This window comes from Physella acuta, unplaced genomic scaffold (assembly GCF_028476545.2).
Source record: "Physella acuta isolate Inbredline_101_S28 unplaced genomic scaffold, ASM2847654v3 ptg000200l, whole genome shotgun sequence".
Lineage (NCBI taxonomy): Eukaryota > Metazoa > Mollusca > Gastropoda > Physidae > Physella > Physella acuta.
The window spans coordinates 1,393,586-1,409,243 of record NW_026731719.1 but is presented as its reverse complement, the minus strand read 5'-3'; the positions used below and the strand labels follow the sequence as shown (position 1 = coordinate 1,409,243).

Genomic DNA, 15,658 nt, shown 5'->3' with positions numbered 1-15,658 from the left:
AGTCCTAACAATCGATCTTCCCCAGTTTTCTTTCGAGCGATTACTTCTATGAAAATCATGTATTTTCTTCTTTAGTGAATTATTTTCAAGTTTGTTATTAAAATGGGTTTTTGTGCAATTTTTTAATTTGCACATTTTAATATTAAAGTGAAAGTATTTTTTCTTTTCGCGTTTACAGAGTATATAGAAAGTATTGTAATCGTGCGAAAAATCGTTTTACACCTCCCTGAGTTGAAATAACTACTTTTTCAATTTTGTTCGTATGTCTGTGTGTATGTCTGTAAACATGATAATTTGAGCACCGTTACAGCTACGTTGGCGAAGTTTCATATATATGTATTATATCAAATTTGTAGTTCTGTATTGATTATACATCGATTTCAGGTAAACGGAGTGGAACTTATTATACTTTCGGATTTTCAAAAGCATATAACTTGAGTTTTAGTTAGAAGAAATTTTACATATTGTAGAAGATCTAATTATCTGTTTTTTTTGACAACTTTGAGCAATTTTCGGACACCGGAAGTAGTACTTTACCCTATTTCTGATTTCTCAAAAACACAAAAAAACCTCATATAATTTTGTTTAACTTGGTTCCTCTGTCTTTGTCGGTCATAGTCGGAAACTTGTGAGCGAAAAATCTGACACTTCTACCGGACCGAGTTATTTTAAACATTTTTCACGTAGTTGAAGACTCAAAGACAATGTATTGCGACAAAAAATGCTACTTAATAGATGATTAATTAACTTTTTGAAAATAAATCAAGTTTTTTAAAATAAAGTACTAATATTCCACACTATTATAAACAGAATGTTTACTTTATATTAATGATATCTAAGAATATTCGAGAAAGTTTAGAGGAGAGCACTCCCGCTTTATTGCTTTCTCGTATACACATTATAGAGGACGTATTGTAATTGTGCACTTAAATTAAATGAATTTTTGACAGTTTTCGCCCTTTTACGCCTCTCTACCTTACCATACACGGAATATAAAAGATATACTGTAATTGTGCAAACATATTATATATCTTAATACATAAATGTAAAAACGTAAATACACATACAGTTGCATATGTTGTAGATCGTATGTCACCTACCTGAACACACTCCTCATTGTTGTTGAAGTTGTCGGGTTCTCCCTTCATCCACTGGGCGAAATCAAAAGCTGTGTCGTCCGACCACAAGAAGCCTTTACATAGAGATACATGGTCAAAAGATATAGCCCCAATCTTAACTGTATCTTTTGACCACAAGAAACCTTCAAATAGAGATACATGGTCACAGTGGCGTAGCCAGGATCGTCTCAAGGGGGGGGGGGTTCCAATTTTTTACCCGGGGACAAACTTTCGATTTGCACCCCCCCCCCCCTCAAACTTTCGATTTCCACCCCCCCTCAAACTTTCGATTTGCACCCCCCCCTCAAACTTTCGATTTGCACCCCCCCCTCAAACTTTCGATTTGCACCCCCCCCCTCATACTTTTTATATATACCGAGGGGTCTATGGGGGGGGGGTTATGACCCCCCCTAACCCCCCCCCTGCCTACGCCACTGCATGGTCACAAATATACAACCTCAATCTCAATCTTAACTTTATGGTCTGACTACTATAATTCTTTACAAAGAGATAAACGGTCAAAAGATATACAACCACAATCTCAATCTTAACTTTATGGTCTGACTACGATAAGTCTTTACAAAGAGATAAATGGTAAGAAGATATAGCCCCAACCTTAATCCTAACTTCTAAAACCAATTTGCTGAAACTTAAGCATTTGCCTATACGTCTTACAATACTAAAATAGATTTTACTTGTTTTCTGTGAGTCTAGTGTCAGTCCAATCCAGTGAGATATAGTTCTGCAATGGAAATATTTTTATCGTTAGAATAACTTATATTTAAAAAAATAAATTTTCTTGCCATATATTTATTTCCCCAAACACGTCACCACTAGATGGTTTGGAAAGGGATTCACAAGTAAGCGCTTCACCAGTATTCAGTAAAAATAAAATTTCTGAGCTATTTGGTTTACAACGAAATAAAATAAATAGCTGAGATGCTAGTGTACTTGAAACTATGCGGGTGGTCCGGGTCGAGACACAATAACTCAGATTGATTTTTTTATATTTGTTTTTTTATATGTGAATCTTCCGCTTTTAGAATATAAAGAAAGGAACTATTTTATTCAAATTTGATTTAAATCTAGAGATATAGATCTACTTATTAAGACATACGCTATGAAATATATACAATTTTATAGGTCAAACTAATACATATTACTTTAAAACAATAACTTAATGACCATTAAATAGCCAGGTTTTTAACGGAACCGTATAAGTCTTTTAATCAGTGTATGCATTTAATATTGTAATATGTTGAATAATAATGTATATAATTGGGTTTTAATTTTTCGAATACGTATTGGTAGCCTATGTTTTTAAAATGTGTCGGATTTTTAGCTATTTAGTTATATCTTTGCATTGTCACTAATATTGTTCAACGTGTAGTAAAGCACATTGCGTTTCGACAAATAACTATTTTATAAAATATTTGGATATTGGTAGCCTTTGTTTATTTAAATATGCCGGATTTTTAGCTATTTAGTTGTTTCTTTGTTTTGTAACTAATATCTCAACGTGTAGTGTTGCATTTTGATCAATAACTATTTTACAACTTATTATTTCCATATATGTATAACATTAAAAATATATAGTCCTATAATTCACGTGTAACGGGTACCGACGGCTAGTACATTATATATGACAAAGTTCCACAGAATTCTGTAGAAATTGGATAGTAATGCATTAGATATGACAATGTATTCCCCAGGATTCTGTAGAAATTGGGTACTAATACATTATATATAGAAATGACAATGTTCCACAGGATTCTGTAGAAAATGGATAGTAATACATTAGATACGACAATGTATTCCACAGGAATCTGTAGAAAATGGCTAGTAATACATGAGAGATGACAATGTATTCCCCAGGAATCTGTAGAAAATGTCTAGTCATACATTAGACATGACAATGTATTCCCCAGGAATCTGTAGAAAATGGCTAGTAATACATTAGATATGACAATGTATTCCCCAGGAATCTGTAGAAAATGTCTAGTCATACATTAGATATGACAATGTATTCCCCAGGAATCTGTAGAAAATGTCTAGTCATACATTAGATATGACAATGTATTCCCCAGGAATCTGTAGAAAATGGCTAGTCATACATTAGATATGACAATGTATTCCCCAGGATTCTATAGACAATGGCTAGTCATACATTAGATATGACAATATTTGACTTCCCCAGGATTCTGTAGACGTTGGCACCAAATGTCTTGTTATTGTGGAGGAGCAGAAAACATGGAAGGACGCGCAGGCCGACTGTGTGTCCAGAAAGGGCAGGCTTCTGGTTATAGACGACAGGTAAATCTCTAATCTTTAGGATTATCTTGCTGAAAACAAATAATTTTCCTAGGTATGACATCATGGTTTCATACGTTAGAGAGCTTTAAAGCAAACATTGTGATAGTTAAAAAAAATTCAATAATTTAATGTACCAAATAATGTGTCCCGTTATGGTAATGATCTAACACCATATTAAACAACCGCTCCCCTAGTCAAACGAATCGAATGGTGGCCAACAAATTGATTGAGAAAACCAAACCCTACTGGCTTGGTCTGTACAGCGTCAACTCACAGTACAAGTGGGTGGATGACGTACCTGTCACTTTCACGGCCTGGGTACCTTCACACACAGGTAACACACGAAACACTTCACGTTAGTGGTCTAGAGGGTAAACACTTCACATTACTCACCTAGAGAATAAACACTCCAAATTAAAACATTTGCTAACCTGATATTAATTGGGTAATATATAGAAATTTTTAAAAATAAAATTAAATCGCACCGTTTCTAATTACTTACTAACAATTCACAAAGAACAAAAATATACATTTCTAATTCCCCACCAACCATTCACAAAGAACAAAGTTATACATTTCTAATTATACAACAGCCATTCACAAAGAAAACAGTTATAAATTTCTAATTACACACCAACCATTCACAAAGAACAAAGTTATATATTTCGATTATATCACACCAACCAGGCCCCCAGAACAACACATGTGTGGCTGTCAGATCAAAGATTTACTCTGGCATGTGGCAACCCTTTCTATGCCAGCTTTTAATGTCCTTCCTGTGTGAGGTTGACCCTCTAGTGACCACCCCAGCTACTACACCAGTTACTGCTCCAGCATCACCAAAACTCTGGAGATTACACGGTGATCATTATTGTAGGGTGAAACTTTAAATAAAATTATATTTTGTTTACATATTTCAACTATTTAAAAAGTATAATAATTTACAACAGAGTTTAAAAGTGTATTCCTCTCATTTTTCTCTTAAAACCCGTCACAAGCATTTTGACAATCTTCTTGATCCGATTAATTTATCTATAATATCGTGTGACTTAAATTAATTAACTAAATTGTAAGGATAGACGATACACATATCTTTTGACCCTCGGTTTAAATCATCCCCCCCCCCCAGCAGGGTGTCACTAGAACTCATGCCGTGTGTAACACATCCAGGGTTTCTTTCAGATGTTCAAAACACCAAAAACATGGAGCGGCGCACAGCTGCACTGTGAGACGATTGGTGGGAACCTCATTAGTATTCACGATGACGACACTTTTGAATTCGTCGTCAACCAGCTGGCTAAAGGGTTCGAATATTTTATTTCGTTGTAAACCAATTAGCTCAAAGATTTTATTTCGTTGTAAACCAATTAGATCAAAGATTTTATTTCGTTGTAAACCAACTGGCTCAAAGATTTTATTTCGTTGTAAACTAACTGGCTCAAAGATTTTATTTCGTTGTAAACAGATTAGATCAAATATTCTATTTCGTTGTAAACTATCAGGCTTAAATATTTTATTTCGTTGTAAACCAATTCTCTCAAAGATTTTATTTCGTTGTAAACCAATTCTCTAAAAGATTTTATTTCGTTGTAAACCAATTCTCTCAACGATTTTATTTCGTTGTAAACCAATTCTCTAAAAGATTTTATTTCGTTGTAAACCAACTGGCTCACAGATTTTATTTTTTCTGAATATGGTGAAGCGCTTACTTGTGAATCCCTTTCCAAACCATCTAGTGGTGACGTATTTGGTGAAATAAATATATAGCGAGAAAACTGGGTTTTTTTAAATATAAGACAAATATTTGTATTCAAGTTATTCTAACGATAAAAATATTTCCATTGCAGAACTTAATCTCACTGGATCGGACTGACACTAGACTCACAGAAAACAAGTAAAATCTATTTTAGTATTGTAAAAAGTATAGACAAATGCAAAGTAAAGTTAAAGCAAATTGGTTTTCGAAGTTAGGATTAAGGTTGGGGCTATATCTTCTTACCATTTATCTCTTTGTAAAGACTTATCGTGGTCAGACTATAAAGTTAAGATTATGATTGGGGTTGTATATTTTTGACCATGTCAGACAATAAGTTAAGATTGTGGCTGTATATTTTTGACCATGTATCTCTATGTAAAGGCTTCTTGTGGTCGGACGACACAGCTTTTGATTTCGCCCAGTGGATGAAGGGAGAACCCGACAACTTCAACAACAATGAGGAGTGTGTGCAGGTAGGTGACATACGATCTACAACATATGCAACTGTATGTGTATTTACGTTTTTACATGTATGTATGATATATATCTTCCACAGGTGAAAGTGTTATTGAAAAGATGGAGCGACACAAATTGTGAAACGAAACAAAGTTTTGCTTGTGCTATACACAAAGGTAAACATGTAAAAAGTGCCTGGTGTGTGAACTAGTTCATATTTTGTTGTTGTCCATCATGTCAGTGTTAGCTGCATGTGACACAATCAATACAATCAACACAATCAACACAATCAACACAATCAACACAATCAACACAATCAACACAATCAACACAATCAACACAATCAACACAATCAACACAATCAACACAATCAACACAATCAACACAATCAACACAATCAACACAATCAACACAATCAACACAATCAACACAATCAACACAATCAACACAATCAACACAATCAACACAATCAACACAATCAACACCATCAACACAATCAACACACACAACTAAGTACCACACGGTGGAATATTACAACTATAAATATCTTCACTTCACAGACGCGCCTATTCTACAGGATCCTACATTTTTACACCAAGGTGACATCTTTTATATTCAATATTTATAATGTAGTTTCTGTTGTAAGTTATGTTCTTTGAATAATTGCAAGAAATTTAATTGATGTAATTGCTTTATTGTTTCAGAGTAAAGACGCTTAAGATTTCTGCGTTGAATACCACCTATTTTGTCGGAGTATTGACCATTTGAGAGTTAAATCGTTCAATTTTTCGATTGTTAGATGATAGACGTAGATCCTTAGACTGGAAATAAAAATAAAATATTATAAATAAATATTCTTATTTATCGTACGAATATCACACACTCTGGACCTCTGAATGACTAAAGATTTTCATTTTATATCTAGCATCGACAGCTTATATACCTTTTTTTGGCAGCAGTAACATCTATATATATAATTATCTTCTTGGATACCCTAGAAAACACTCTAGGCCCTTGGTGAGCTGTGGTTCACGCTAAATGTTTACAATCGTAGAGCCGGGAACCAAAAGAGTCCGCCGCCAGATCTTTCTTTTGACTTTAAGCGGTGGCCTTAACGGGGCTTCGGAATAATGCCACTGGTCCGACCAAACTCATGTCCCCCCTAATGGGTGCGGAATGGCCAGTGGCAGATAACAGCAGCTAGAGGGTTTTGATCTGGCGGAATGCCCCCAACGATCAAGCTGGGTACCAGGCGGTAGGACGACGTCCCGCGTCTGGTGGGTGGGGAAGGAAAGCCCGGTGAGAGCCCACGGAAGTAGCGACCGAGGTGTGGGAAACTCTCTCGGGGATTGCCACACTGAGGCCTGCCTGGCTAATGGAAGTAAACCTTCTGGGCCGGTTTCCGTATTAGGAAGGAAGGAAGGAAGTGACGGCTATTAGGGGCAGATAATTTAGTTTGAAACGATTTTAAACTTAGGGGAGGTAACTACGAGGAGGCTGCTTTCACGGGGGAGGGAGGGATTGGGGGGATGGAGGGTGGGGGTGGGGGGTTATCATCCTTAACGAGCTACTGATAGTGTTTTAAAGCAAATATTTTAAGTGGCAGCATTGGTACTGTCGAATTACTGAATTATGAGTTACTGAAAAGTAGAAAATAAAACAACTAAAATAGCGGCATATGATACGCCGCGGGTCGGCTCGTGGTAAATATTTCTTTCAATCCACGAGTACAATGAAAAATAGAATCACAGGATACATTAGCAATGCAAAATTTAATTAGGTAGCGACTAGTTTTATTTCTAACAAAGTTCTCAGCAATATCGATTGCAATGGTCAATAATATAACCATTTGTTATCGACTTTACAAAATGATAATCAGTATTTTTTTACATGGACGCAAGTTCGGCAAGAAAAACAAAAACAAACTTGATCCATAATAGATGTCTCGTGAGACAAACCACTCGCATCGAGTTTCTGCTCTAGGCTAACACAATGTGAGATCCATTGACAGCAAGACCGCTGGATAGGCGTGATGTAGTTCATTAAAGAAAACAATGAGAAATAATAACATGAAATATTTACAAAGTAACCAACATATCGTAGCTGCTGCACTTTCTACTGTAGCAAGTAGACTCGTAGTCTAGATGTTCCCCATCGTCAGTAGACGTGACAATATCTTCACTAGATGAAGCATGTCGTCAGTAGACGAGACAATATCTTCACTAGATGAAGCATGTCTTCAGTAGACGTGACAATGTCTTCACTAGATGAAGCATGTCGTCAGTAGACGTGACAATATCTTCACTAGATGAAGCATGTCGTCAGTAGACGAGACAATGTCTTCACTAGATGAAGCATGTCGTCAGTAGACGTGACAATATCTTCATTAGATGAAGCATGTCGTCAGTAGACGTGACAATGTCTTCACTAGATGAAGCATGTCGTCAGTAGACGTGACAATATCTTCACTAGATGAAGCATGTCGTCAGTAGACGTGACAATATCTTCACTAGATGAAGCATGTCGTCAGTAGACGTGACAATATCTTCATTAGATGAAGCATGTCGTCAGTAGACGTGACAATGTCTTCACTAGATGAAACATGTCGTCAGTAGACGTGACAATATCTTCATTAGATGAAGCATGTCGTCAGTAGACGTGACAATGTCTTCACTAGATGAAGCATGTCGTCAGTAGACGTGACAATGTCTTCACTAGATGAAACATGTCTTCAGTAGACCACACAATGTCTTCACTAGATGAAGCATGTCTTCAGTAGACGAAATGTCTTCACTAGATGAAGCATGTCGTCAGTAGACGTGACAATGTCTTCACTAGATGAAGCATGTCTTCAGTAGACGTGACAATATCTTCACTAGATGAAGCATGTCGTCAGTAGACGTGACAATATCTTCACTAGATGAAGCATGTCGTCAGTAGACGTGACAATATCTTCACTAGATGAAGCATGTCGTCAGTAGACGTGACAATATCTTCACTAGATGAAGCATGTCGTCAGTAGACGTGACAATATCTTCACTAGATGAAGCATGTCGTCAGTAGACGTGACGATGTCTTCACTAGATGAAGCATGTCGTCAGTAGACGTGACAATATCTTCACTAGATGAAGCATGTCGTCAGTAGACGTGACAATATCTTCACTAGATGAAGCATGTCGTCAGTAGACGTGACAATATCTTCACTAGATGAAGCATGTCGTCAGTAGACGTGACAATATCTTCACTAGATGAAGCATGTCTTCAGTAGACGTGACAATGTCTTTACTAGATGAAGCATGTCGTCAGTAGACGTTACAATATCTTCACTAGATGAAGCATGTCGTCAGTAGACGAAATGTCTTCACTAGATGAAACATGTCTTCAGTAGACGAAATGTCTTCACTAGATGAAGCATGTCGTCAGTAGACGTGACAATATCTTCACTAGATGAAGCATGTCGTCAGTAGACGTGACAATATCTTCACTAGATGAAGCATGTCGTCAGTAGACGTGACAATATCTTCACTAGATGAAGCATGTCGTCAGTAGACGTGACAATGTCTTCACTAGATGAAGCATGTCGTCAGTAGACGAAATATCTTCACTAGATGAAGCATGTCGTCAGTAGACGTGATAATGTCTTCACTAGATGAAGCATGTCGTCAGTAGACGAAATGTCTTCACTAGATGAAGCATGTCTTCAGTAGACGTGACAATGTCTTCACTAGATGAAGCATGTCGTCAGTAGACGAAATATCTTCACTAGATGAAGCATGTCGTCAGTAGACGTGATAATGTCTTCACTAGATGAAGCATGTCGTCAGTAGACGAAATGTCTTCACTAGATGAAGCATGTCTTCAGTAGACGAGACAATATCTTCACTAGATGAAGCATGTCGTCAGTAGACGAGACAATGTCTTCACTAGATGAAGCATGTCGTCAGTAGACGAGACAATGTCTTCACTAGATGAAGCATGTCGTCAGTAGACGTGATAATGTCTTCACTAGATGAAGCATGTCGTCAGTAGACGTGATAATGTCTTCACTAGATGAAGCATGTCGTCAGTAGACGTGACAATATCTTCACTAGATGAAGCATGTCTTCAGTAGACGTGACAATATCTTCACTAGATGAAGCATGTCGTCAGTAGACTTTGCAGTTGATGTCTCAAATAGTTCAAATATTTATCTTTATTATCACATATTGTACGCGATACGTTGTGTAGGCAGTTGTATACGATACCGCGTGTACTCTATTGTACTTCGATACCTCGTGTACTCCGATACCCCGTGTACTCAATTGTATACGATACTCAGTGTACTCCGATACCCCGTGTACTCTATTGTATACGATACTCCGTGTACTCCGATACCCCGTGTACTCTATTGTATACGATACTCCGTGTAATCCGATACTCCGTGTACTCCGATACCCCGTGTACTCTATTGAACACGGTACCTGGTATACTCTATTATATACGAGGTAATATTTTCAATGCGTTACACTTTCTTATGCAGTCAAGAAAATGGCGGATGGCGGTTAGACGATTACATGATCCATCGTTTGATGACGTTGATCACCAAAATGAAAGACGCAGGAAAAAATAAATAAAAAGATGTCCATTAAATATGCAGACCAACGTATCGAGTCACAAGTAGTGACCGTCTATGCTTGACGGTTACCCTGCATCACTACGCGCTTAATGAACCATTTTAAAACAAGGACTTTGAGACTTTGTAATTCGATGCTCTCAATGTTTGGATTCGTGTTTACACTTTCTATGTTAATAGAGAGAAAAATCTTGAACTGTATTGTATAAGTGCATATCCTTTGTTAATTGTTTAAAGAAAATACTCTCATTCAATGAAATTAACACATACGTTCGTTTTTCAAATTAATTTTATCAAAAGCTTGTATTAATTATGATAATTTCATTGTTTTTTTTTAAAAACAAAAGAACAATGCAACAGAAAAATAATGTACTATTTATTTTTTCATAGGCCTAACTATACACATTGTAATGATACGCGTGTTATTATAACATGAAATATGGCTCACTGTACATGTTTATTTATATAACGTATGAATAAAACTTGGTTTAAACGACTGAAAACTTTTTTAAAGTTGTCAGTGTCCGCCTAAGCCTTTCTAAAATTAGATTTTTATCCATGAAGAATCCAACGGTAAATCCACAACATGGATTACTGAAAACTCTAAGACTAAGCAGCTACAAAAATAATTTGTTTAGACATAATATTACAATAGTTTTTACTAATTCATTATGTCATGAAGTGAACATACACGCTTGGAACTGTAAATATTAAGAAACAGTGGTTTGAGTAAAAAAAACGTCTTAGACCAAAACACTGTTGTTTCCGTAACAACTAATCATAACAAAATATAGATAGAAAATATAAACAACAAAATAATCAGGGCCCACGGATGAATTAACATTAGTGAATGCAATTTAATAAAACTAAAAATCTCACTTCACATGTACACCTAACATGCATAGAGACAGTAAAAACACTAAATAATAAAGAAATGAAATACAACACAAAGTCAAGGCGAATTTCCTTCAAATTCGAGAACACATTTTTTTCCCAACTCAGAGATCTGCTAATTCTTTCTTAGTATACACTTATTTTTATCCTTCCTTACCCCAATCCTCCATTTTATTTCATTATTTGGCTCTGACTTTCATCTCACAACTGTCGAGACTCCCATAATCGCCAGTTAGTGCCAGCCAGTTTAAACCCACACCGTACTCTGTACTCCCGTACAGGCCATTGAGGTTCGAGTTCTGGCAATCAGCGTACCACCATGCGCCGTGGTAGACAACAGCACAATTCCTGCTGCCGCTGTCGTTATCCTGGTCGTAGGTGCTGAACTTTTGGTTGTTGTTTTTGTCGTTGATTGAGTTACCGGCATTTCCAGAGTACCCATCAAAATACAACTTGTAAAATTCACTTTCAGGATAAAATTTAAATCCTGAATACGCAGCGTAGTAACTTGTTCCATTGTATGTCATGTCGATCCTGAATTCATAAGACCTGTTTGCTGTCAGACAGTAAATGTTTTCGTTGCCGAGGTAAAATTCTCCAGCGTCGAAGTCACCGAACCCGTGTTTGTATTCCTCCCAGTTGCGGTAAAAGTCCACGACACCGGAGACACGACGTTGGAAAATTGTCCAGCCCCCTCCATCTGTCACTGTGTCACACATGACGACAAGACCAGACGACAGTTGTAAAAGTTGTCTGGGGTTGGTGGAGTTCTTCACGTCGGCACAAGATTTATAAACAGCTGGGTTGTACAGAACTCTGGTCTGTGTTTTTGGAATTTTTCCTTGTGCTGAAATATAATTACATTAATTAACATTACCAGAATTATGTCTATCCATTTTGACATCAATGAACGAAATATAAAAAAAAAATTAAGCTGTTGAAATATAAAATGCCAATGAAGCTTTGTGCAGCAATAGTTTTATCGTTAACTGATAACTTGAGTTGTCTGGGGTTGGTGGAGTTCTTCACGTCAGAACATGTTATGTAAGTAAGTGGGTTGTTCACAACTCTTGACGCTGCCTTGAGTAAAGCTTGTTGAGCTAGATTTTAAATGTAATATACATGTAATACTAAATTGCTTCTACAAAAAATAAATTGTTAAATAGTCTTCATTTAAGTTAAAGTAGTATTTAACTTTCTTGTAGAAGTTAAAAAAAAAGAATATTTAAAACAGATTATTGGCTTATAGTTCTAACCTAAAACAAATAATGATTTATCATCTGAACTAACCAAGGCAAGCAGCCGTTTGACAAGACTCCATCCTTCCCTTACCGACAGTAGTGACAGTGTTTTTTACTTCACAGTACTTTCCCCTTGTGAAAAGTTTAGAATTGGTTGAAGGTAGAGTAATTGGTGTGTTGACAGCGACCTTTGATATAATCCAGTGGCCTAATGTCATGATTTACAAGATTTTGATAAAAAATTACAAAAATTTAGAAAATTATAATGATTAAAACACAAAAGTGTGTATGTATATTATAAGGGATAAACTTACCTAATGTGCACGTTTTATTATTGTCATCATACATGAAATTATAGCAATCACTTTGGCTCATTGCACATTTCATGGCACAATGTAAATCTCCTTCTGCACTGTGCTGTTCATCCAGAGGTAACATGATCACGTCACTTTTGTTTCTATACACAAATTCGAAGTCTGTAACCACGCATATGGTAGGGCGAACTGTACCAGAAGGACAAATGCAAATTTTATGGTTTTATGGTACAGTTAGAGTACAAAATCATAGCTCACCATGTTTTAAATTAAAATGATCAAACCGGCTCGTCTTATATTTTATCTGAACTTTGTTAAAGAACTTTCCAATCCAAAGACGTCTTGTTGCTTATTTACTGTTTTTTTTTCAATTTAACGATGTAATCAAGATTTACGTATTGTGCTAATTCTGAAACAAAACTAAAGGGATTTCAACTACCTAGCCTTACTGTTGGTTGTAGGCAAATTATAACTTTATTGCACATCACTTCCGGTATACTGACCATAAGACACGGAAATAATAAAACGCAAAATAGTATACAAACCCGTTATGACTTTGGGCTATAATAATTTATTAGAATAGTAAATACTTCTTTTTAAGAACTATGATCACCCACCTAAATCACTTTATTAGTCGAGAAATAAAAATACTTTCAATATTAAATGGAATTTTTTGCTACCCGTAGAGCTACCAATGTACTTGCCATACATATTTCAAGTAGAAATTTCACATTATACTAAGTTTAAAATAGATTGAATGCGAGCACTTCATAACAATATATTATATTTAGGTAGAATTCTTTCCACTTATAACATAAAGTAATTCGAAATCTCAGTTTAAAAAGATTCAGAAAAAAGTTTCACTCAACTACTGGTTTATAAAAAAAACTTACGTTAGTTAACAAGCAATCACATGCAACAAAAGGAATGTTTGAATATATATATATATATATATATATATATATATATATATATATATATATATATATATATATATATATATATATATATACCTATAAGGATACCTGATATAACCAATGCGACTAATAGGTTCATATTCATTTTAGAATTAGTTTGATGCAATGGTCGACAAACAGAAAAGTAATTCAACACAATTGTCTGTTTGAATTTGCACAAGTTGTCCGTAGAACTTTATGCTTAAACTGACTGCAGATCTTTAAACAATAATGTTCAGTAGATCATGATTTTCAGATGTGAAAATCTTTGAACCGAAAGCTCGGCCTTTCCAGTCAATTGACAATATTGTTTATACAATACCATAATTTATCAAGCTAAATCACTATTAAATATGTACATATTTGATGGATCGTTGTAGTCGACATTTATCTTTACATCTGGCAATACTCCACGTATTTCAGTCCCAGCAACTTGCAATGAACTGTTTAAATTTTTTCTCTGAATTCTATTACTAGCTGTGTGTCAAGTGGTTATTGGTGAGTAAACTGTAGCAAGATTAAGATTGCTATTCTTTGCTAAAATTATATATATATATATATATATATATATATATATGTATATATATATATATATATATATATATATATATATATATATATATATATATATATATAAACCAATGCGAAAGGTTCATATTCATTTTTCTATTGGATGCAATAGTCGGCAAACATGATTTTTAGATGTGAAAATCTTTTACTGAATGCCCGGCCTCCGTAGTCAAATGACAATATATATATATATAATTCTCTTCTGGGAGACGCTAGAAAACACCAAGCTGTAAGCGCGCTCCTTACCGCCCCCACCCCCACATAACAAGTGTTGCTTGATCTTTTCATTGTCGTCTGTAAACTGTCGTCACGGACGGCTGCTTTCACAGAGTTCACTGGGGGGGGGGGGGGGGGGGGCCGAACTGGGGGGGGGGGGGGGGGCGAGCTGGGGGGTGGGAGGCGGGGAAGGGGGTGATTATTGTATTTAAAACAAAATATTTTCCGTCGCAGCATTGAATTCACAAATTATGAATTACTAAAAAGTAGAAAATAAAACAACTAAATAGCGGCGTATGCTTACGACGCGGGTCGGCTCGTTAGTTATACAATACCACAAACTTTATGAATCTAAAACATTATTAAATATGTGCATATTTGATGGATCGTTGTAGTTATCTTTACATCTGGCAATACTCCCCGTATTTTAGTCCCAGCAGACTAACTTGCCTTGAACTGTCACAAACCGATGAATAATGCAGTGGATTCCCCTTTGATAGGAAGCTAATGTTTTTACTTTTTTCTTTCTTGTATACAGAGTATAGAGAAAGTATTATAATCGTGCGCAAAAAGCACTTGAAATCTTGACAGTTTTTGACCGTTTTACATTTCAGTCCTTCATCACACCCGATGTATAGAGGACTTATTTTAATCGAGCAAAATTATAAATCCAGATTTATCAAAATTTTGGTCTTAAAACTGGACTTTGTAATTCTGTCCATGTGTCTGTGTGTGTATGTGTGTAAGAAAACACGATAACTTTAATACCGTTAAAGCTAGATTGATGAATTTCAAATGTGTAGTTCTGTGTCAACGTTTCAGCGATTTCCGATAACTGGAAGTGGAACTTATTCTACTTTCATTTTTTTCAAAAGCCTATACCTTGAGTACTGTTTCAAATAGATAAATAGATTTGACATATAAGTAAAAGATCTAATTCTCTGCCTTCTGTCAAATCTTGAGTAATTTTCGTTGACAGTAAGAAGTAGTAATTTACGCTATTTCTGATTTCTAAAAACAACGCAAATGAATTTATAAAGTACTAATAATATTCCACACTATTATACACAGATTATTTTTCGTTCACTTGGTGTGCAATTCTTTTTCTACGAGATTCTATTCTATTTTTAAAAGTTTAAGTAATTAAAAATGGATTAAAAATCTTGTCTATATCCCGAGTTGCCATCCCCTGTTTTTTTTTATATAAGAATA

At 35.6% G+C, this 15,658-nt stretch overlaps 1 protein-coding gene across 1 annotated transcript; it reads right to left on the bottom strand.

The window, feature by feature from the left end:
• Positions 1 to 11,328: 11,328 nt before the first annotated feature.
• LOC131937123 (ficolin-2-like) lies at positions 11,329 to 12,828 on the bottom strand. Its single transcript, XM_059294317.1, has 2 exons — positions 12,705 to 12,828; positions 11,329 to 11,996 (listed from the first exon to the last, which is right to left on the bottom strand). The coding sequence occupies exons 1-2, from the start codon at positions 12,826 to 12,828 to the stop codon at positions 11,329 to 11,331; spliced, it is 792 nt and encodes a 263-aa protein (XP_059150300.1).
• Positions 12,829 to 15,658: the final 2,830 nt, after the last annotated feature.